General features: G+C 36.7%; 1 protein-coding gene across 1 annotated transcript; it reads right to left on the bottom strand.

Annotated features, from left to right (window-relative positions):
- Positions 1-1,943: 1,943 nt before the first annotated feature.
- On the bottom strand, positions 1,944-4,559 carry LOC125314276 (agamous-like MADS-box protein AGL29). The gene is made up of 2 exons (XM_048276214.1): positions 4,371-4,559; positions 1,944-2,519 (listed from the first exon to the last, which is right to left on the bottom strand). Exons 1-2 carry the CDS (start codon positions 4,557-4,559, stop codon positions 1,944-1,946), a joined length of 765 nt encoding a protein of 254 aa, XP_048132171.1.
- Between the last annotated feature and the right edge of the window lie 3,094 nt (positions 4,560-7,653).

Below are 7,653 nucleotides of genomic sequence, written 5' to 3'. Positions count from 1 at the left end.
AATCTCTGATTCGTAGGAGTAAAATAATTTCCCATTATATTACTTAAATATCTAATCAACCTAGCATAAATGATTAGGGGCAACTTCTATTGAATATCTATGAATGTTAACTGAACCTAAGTTACGATTTAGTAGAGCTTGAAAAGCTCAAACTAGATTAATTAATTTAATTAACTTAATAATCCATTAACCTAGAAATCTGATTTTTAAGTCGCCACACTAGTGGGATTGTATGTGTTATCATACCAGTTTTTAGGTAACCACGTCCTAAATGGATCGATAACCAGCCTTTTTCACTAGGCTTTGAAATCTTTGAATTTTCCATTTTTACTGGCGAAGATGAACAAACATATTTGTCGATTTATAACCCAATTCAAAGAAGCAATGACAAATGAGTTTTTAAGACTTAGGTTATTTCTTTTGTCTTTATTAAAAACTTCTTTTACTTGGTATACCTATTTACCACTTGATTTGTTGTGTAATTGGGTAGAGATGGAGAAACAACATTATTCTCAATTTTATAAAACAATGCTTGATGTATTGATTTTCATTTGGCCACACTCTATCAATACAATAACAAGTTGACTGATTAGTTTGTTGCTCAATTAAAAAAGACCGTAATAGATGTCTTACTTCACTCATAGACAAAGAATTCACAAATTTGGCTTTTAACAGATTGAAATTCAATCTAAGAAAAAGTTCGAAGGCCAAAACTTTGCCGATTTATTTCGATTGGCAACACAAGTGTCTAAGTACGAACAACTGCTTATGGACATAGATACAAGGCCACATGAAGACTTTAGAAAAAAAAAACTTGGGTTGCTTGAAAGAACGTGTCAAATGATGAATCTATCCAAGATAACATTTGGAAAAGAAAAATTGAATTTTGCGATGACAAGGGGCCACATGATGACTCTTAATATCTAATTTAAAAGAATCGGATGATCTATAAATCATTCAATTTTCTTTTAAAGGGGGCATATATTTACACCCAAAAATGACCAAGATTTGGTTATCATCAACAAATGATAAACTTAGGCGATGAGGGCAGAGTTTGGTCATTTATGAATGGAATTACCGATAATTTTAAGGGAATCAACAACTCACCAATAAAATTAACGACAACACAATATGAAGTTATCGATGAGACTCTTGAAGTTTCTCGATAAAATTATCGATATTGAAGGCGAGCAACCGACACGAAGATGACCACCAACACAAAAATAACATTTGGTAGGTTATGTCATATTTGTTCGTGAAGTAGCTTCTGATAACCAACGAAGAAGTTATTTGTTCTTTCAAATTTGGTAACGGGCATGCATAATCGCTGTTTGTAATGGTAATAAATACTCCAAGTGTGCTCTTTGTAGGCCCCTTCAATCAATGACATAACTCAACGTTTTTTACTTTTATCTTACTTTTCACAATTTATGTCATCCACCACTTTACATTCTCTTATCTTTCAATTCTCATACTTTAGACATAGTTTCAGCTTCGTCTCGATTAAATTTCAACATTGTATCTCTCCATTGTTGCACTTTGTCGCCGATTAAATTCTGAGAAGTGTTTTCTACTTCATCATCGCTTAAATTCAAATTAAACAAATACGTTCCTTGTTATTCATTGAGACTCCTGTCCGGAATCGTCACAGAACCCGTCCCTTCTTAATAAAACTGAAAAACGAACATTCAGTAAAAACTATTTCGTCGACAACCATTCCCGGCAAAACATAGTCTAATACGAGTTAAACGGTAGGGTGTGAAATTGTGTTCAAACTCGAAACACCATCCATCACATCTTGTGTACGGAAGATACCAATTAAATATAAATAAGCACATATGAAAACAAATAGACATTATCACTCCAAACTTGTCCATCCTTACTATAATATCTCAGGACGGAAATTTGGAGCAGTACTATAATGCGAATTGGGAGCAGATAGATTATTTCTCTAACATTGAACTCTGTCCTTGAAAGGATGTGGATGCCTCTTCTCGAGTACGTTGATTGATCGACCTCCACAAGCTCTGCTGGAGGTCCTTCATTCGCACCATCATCTGGTTGAGGTCATCCAGGTTGCTCTCTTCAATGGGCGCTTCCCACCATGCCTCATCGCCTTTTCCTTCGGTCAGTCGCTTCAACACTTTGCCTCGTGCCTCCTCAATTTTGATTTGATTAATGAGCTCATCGTGCTGTTGGTTGAGCTCATTAATCCGGACATGATGATACGAATTAACCAAGGCACGAGGCCTATCATTGGGCGGAGGGTTTTGTTTGAGGAACCGATTTGCGATTGCATCGATAGATGGATGAGCAAAAGAAAAGGGTTTCTCAGTAGGAGAAAGTAACACTACTCCCACCTCTACCCCACAGAGGGTTGCGAGCTCACTAGCGTTTTTGTAGATACCAGATCTACGCTTTGAGAATGTAATAAACCTCTTATCGTCATTTTCGATTTGTTTCATCTCTATACTTTGACGCCCTCTTGTCTCTCTTCCTGCCATAATCAATGAAAGTATCTAAGACAATAGCAAACAAGTAAATTTGTGATACTAGCTAATGAGGAGATGATAGGGAGAAAATGCACGTATTTATACAAGGATGAATATCGAATTTAGTATGAGCCGTTACGGGATAATCTCTTTCGGTTGTCACCTTCCGTAAGATGGATGAAACAATTATAACATTGTTGATCACTGTGGATATGAGTTTCTTAATCAGGATTTTAATACTGATGAATATAACAATATGTATGAAAATTAAGACGACTTTGTTGGGTACAAATTAAGCTATGCAGAGGAAAACAAGAAAGTATAATTTTTTTTTCCATTTCGGCATACTTTCCATACAATTTCTTGTGCATTCAATGTCGTTGATTATTTCATTCATTAAGTTCCAGAAAATTTAAAACGAAAGGACTTACAAAATTGAGTTTAGCAACTTTGAAAAATAAAGGCCCATGTGAAAGTAGAAGTTCGATCTATATTTCGAGTTCTTACTAATTTATCCTAAGAATAACATGTTACTCGCCAGCTCTTCGGAAATGGATATTTTAGTGACTTCGTACTCCTCTCAAAGTAAAAAAAATATTAGGATGATCATAGGTTGGAGATGTTTCAATAAAGTAGCACTGTTACCAGATAAATTTATTTTCCTCAGAGAACAAGTCACATTCTAACATAAAGCATTATAATGTCCTTTGAGGCTTTAACTGGATTTCTTCAGTGATACTTAACAATTAATTTAAGGACTATAATAATTAAATTACTTCGCGAGGAAAGATTTGCAAGGTACTTTTCTTTTAGGTAGAAGGACATCTTAAGTACCAATATTTGTGTACGGCATTTACTTTGGTGTCAATGTTTTTTTTTTAGATCACTTAAGTGCCAAATAGGGAAAAAAAAATAATCACTTTAGTGCCAACAGCGAGAAATTTCGGCCACTTCATCGGAGTTGACACTTAAATAATCATTTAAAAAAAACCACTTAAGTGATCCAAAAAATAATTAGTGCTAAATCGGAGAAAAAACGATCACTTTAGTGCTAACGGCAAGAAATTCCAGCAACCTCACCAGAGTTGCACTTAGATAATCAATTTTTCAAAAAATTAGCACTTAAGTGATCCAAAAAAAAATATGCAACAAAGTGAGCACCGTACTCAAATATTGACACTTAAGGTGTTATTTTGCCTTTTATTTTAATAAAAAATTCAAATGGTTGTAAACGGTACAATCAGCATATTAAATAAGCAATATTAAAAAATGCGATAAATGTTATGTGTCGTGATTGAAAGACATGTTAAGATCGTATAATACCTCTAATAATCTTTCTTTTCTAGTCTTTAACTACAAGTGAGGTATTGTAATAGCTAGTTGTGGAGGAATTGTTCAGATTGATTTCGTCGATATTAGTTGTTGGGTCTAACAATACAATTTAGAGGGCACAAGTACATTTTTAGTACCAAAAGTTGTGTAAGGAGATCACTTTAGTGCCAAAAGTTTCAAACGGATCACTTTAGTATCAAGTCGGAGAGAAAATGATCACTTTAGTGCCTCCGACCAAAATTCCAGCCAAAATTGCCACGTGGCTTTTTTATTTAATTTTTGAATTTTAATTGGCATTTAAAAAAAATGAAGTCCACATTGGTTCCACGTGGACTTCAAAATTCAGAAAAAATAAAAATAATAAATTAATATTTTTAAAAAGGAAAAACTAACAGAAAAATTTTAAAATAAAAATTTTATTTAAAACAAATTAAAATAAGCTGAAAATTTTAAAAAAAAACTAAAAATTAAAAGATGGACGGCCTAGAGGCGAGAGGCTTTGCTTGCGTTGAGGAACCGAGCGAGCGCCGGCGAGACGGGAGTCACCTTATGTATCCCCAATGGCCCGCTCGGCGCCTTCGGCAAGGCCGAATCGCTCGCCTTCTTCAGCTTCGCCACAACCTTGGAAGCCTTGGTAGAAGCAGAAGCAAGAGCAGCAGCCACGGAGGAAGCGGACTTCGCGGGGGCTTGCGGTGCCTCGTAACCCCTGAAAACCCTAGAAGCAGTAAACGACATCGCTAGGTCTTAGGGGTTCTTCGCAGCTTCTTCGAATAAGAGGGAGGGGATGGCTGCTTTGGTGGTTTGAATAGGAGAGAGATGGTCACCTTCGTAGCCGTAGTGACTCAGACTGTCGGGGGAGAGAGAGAGGAGCGACGGAGATGGAGGGCTTTTGGCTTTTTTGACACGTAGAGAGGGAGCTAACTGCACGAGATCGGCGAGGCCCCAATTGGCCATGGTTCTCTCAATCTCTCCTTCACCGACTCTCTCTCTGTTTTCCTTCTCTCTCGGTCTTCAACGCCAGAAATTTCTCTTCTTTTCTTCTCTTGGTCTGGTCTGGTTTTTAGCTCCCTTAAGAGATATGTTCCCCCCTTTTTTCTTGAATCAACCCCAACGAGCACTAGTGAACAAGAGGGAGCACCAGCGGCCGACCCCCGCTAGTGGCGACCCTCGCTGGCGATGGTGGGGCGGCGGCGGAGAGGGTTACGGCGACCCTCGCCGCTTGCCTTCAATTTTTTTTTTAATTTTCAATTTTTTTAAAAACTTTCAGCTATTTCTCATATTATTTTAAATAAAAAGTTAATTTTTAAAAAAAAAAAATTGCGGTGGTGGACCACCGGCGAGCCACATCAGCCGAAAATATTAATAAAAAGGTGTCATGTTAGAATTCTGGCGGAGCAAATTGGACTTGGCACCAAAGTGATTGTTTTTCAAGAAAATTGGCACTAAAGTGATCCGATTGAAACTTTTGACACTAAAGTGATCTCCGTACACAACTTTTGACACTAAAAGTGTGCTTTTCCTCAATTTAGAGGGAGGTAAATAGGTTGTTTGAAGAACTATAAAAACATTTGCGGAATAACAAGTTTAACTTCAAACGTCGGGTCAAATATCAGCAAGACATATTGTAGAAATTAGCTCAAGTAGATTTGTGAAACAACGTGAGAAGGTTGTGTGCTGAAGTGTATAAAGATCACGAGAAACAAGGGCAGACAACAATATACAATGGTTCAACTTTATCCCCAAGCCTACTTCGACTTTGCAGAATAACAGCTGCAAGTTGAGCTAGAATGCACTAGTAATCTATTGAACAAGTTACAATTTGCAAGCTATGATCCTTTAACTTGATGGATCATGCTACTAGGACTGAGTTGTTACTTTTACTCTCGTATACTTGATATTTCACATGATTACAATACAGAAGGATCACTACAGTGAAGATCTTTCGAGAGAAGAAGAAAATAGCAAGAAAGAAAAGTAGCTTAGACTAAATATTTGCATTCTACTTTGTGCTCTCTGACATTTTGGCCTAAAAGGCCTTTCATTATGTAGCCAACTCTAATCTTCCCGTTGGAGATGCTTCAAAAGATCAACTAGCCTTTAGAGATATGTTGGAACTGCTCCAACTACTATTTTGACGCTACTGCTATGACAAAGCTGACAGACGCTTGCTCTTGTTCCTATCACGATGCAATCATAAAACAATACTTGATGAAATTTTAGTTAATGAAGTTCGAATGAAACCTTGACCCTCATGAGTTATGTAAGCATCAAGTTTTGTCTTAGCAAACACAAAAATATTGCATGCTTTTTGACTTCTAAGTGTACGAAACGTAAAAAGTGGATCTAAATATCCGTCCTTAACGTCAAACTAAACTATGAACAGCCTGACCAGGAAAGATCGTTGATCAAGCATTCCAACTTATCACTAGCTTGAAAACATTGATCTCACTAAGTAGGAAAAAGAAGCATAGATATCAATACTTATGACCAAAAGAAATGATGCAGAACTTGTCTCTGTTATCAATACGTAGAAATATACTTCAAAGGGCTTCACTATTTCAAACATTTTTGCAGATAAACTTAAGGTGAATTCTTGTGGAATCTCAGTGATTTTATCGTTCATTAATGTCATATTTCATTCTAATTCAAGTAAATCATCCCACTTTTTTGGTGGAAAATCAGCTTGGCATGCATTTATATGGCGATCATCTCTAAATTTTCTCAACAAAGATTCTTACCGACAATGTGGCTTTCCATCTGATAAAGGAACTTTTGTCATGCTCAGTAGATCACGAGTAGAATTCTCATTGATAAACTCTTTACAATCAGGAAGTCCACCGAGGTTCTCAAGATCAAGTGGCTTCCTAATTTTGCCTTTCATTGTGTTAAAACTCTCCATCAGTAACGCATTTATCCTCAAATATAGATAATTGTCCGTTATTGCAGGCATCAATTGATCCATCTTCTCGATTTGAGCAGTTTCAAATGCACTCAAACTCTACCTGCGGGACTAAGTACTACAGGGTTGGCTTAGGATTCTAATTGCATACTTCTTTAACACAGGAAGGACATCGCTGCTATAGTTTCTTACTTCTCTGTATGAGGGTCTTGCTTTTTCCTACGAGATTTGAATTGCATACTTCTTTAATACAGGAAGGACATCGCTGCAATAGTCCCACCAGTCACCTCTAGACGCAACAACTGTCAATATACAAATTGATAACTAACAAGATATGAAATTAAATCAACGCAGTTAATTGATTTAAAGAATAGATGCTTACAAGGGCGAGACCTTCGTAGCATTGTCATCGATGTGCAGGTGAACAACGGTGGCACTTGGTTACAATAGAACAACAAATCTTGCAGAAACTTTTGCTTTTCTTCACCACCCACCAATTTTTCCAATATGAAATATATGCCCTGTTTCGTTGCATTACTCTCTGTAAACTTCTCGCTACACATGTAAGCAGGGTCAAGAAAAGCTGTAGGAGCATATATAGAATGAATGATACTACTCTGCTCTAGCTGGAAATTATCCCATAACCTCTGATACTTTTGTACATTAGTCTCATATTATTTTAATAGCCTCATCCGCCCTATTCACAGCTGCATACAAGAACCCAGATGTAGCACCATAGTTATCAACTAGACGAAGGTTTTGAAATATCGATTTTAGAACATGCAAGACTTTTTTCCCTTCAATCCAAAACTCAGAACTAAGAACAATTTCACCCACTTCTTCACCCGATTCATCCTTCTCAAAACTCAATGAAAGCCACTCAGATGATAAAACAAGTAATTGTAGCTCACTTTCAACCCCCATGACTGA

The sequence above is a fragment of the Rhodamnia argentea genome, chromosome 3, assembly GCF_020921035.1.
Source record: "Rhodamnia argentea isolate NSW1041297 chromosome 3, ASM2092103v1, whole genome shotgun sequence".
Taxonomy (NCBI): domain Eukaryota; kingdom Viridiplantae; phylum Streptophyta; class Magnoliopsida; order Myrtales; family Myrtaceae; genus Rhodamnia; species Rhodamnia argentea.
This window is presented reverse-complemented; position numbering and strand designations above follow the sequence as displayed.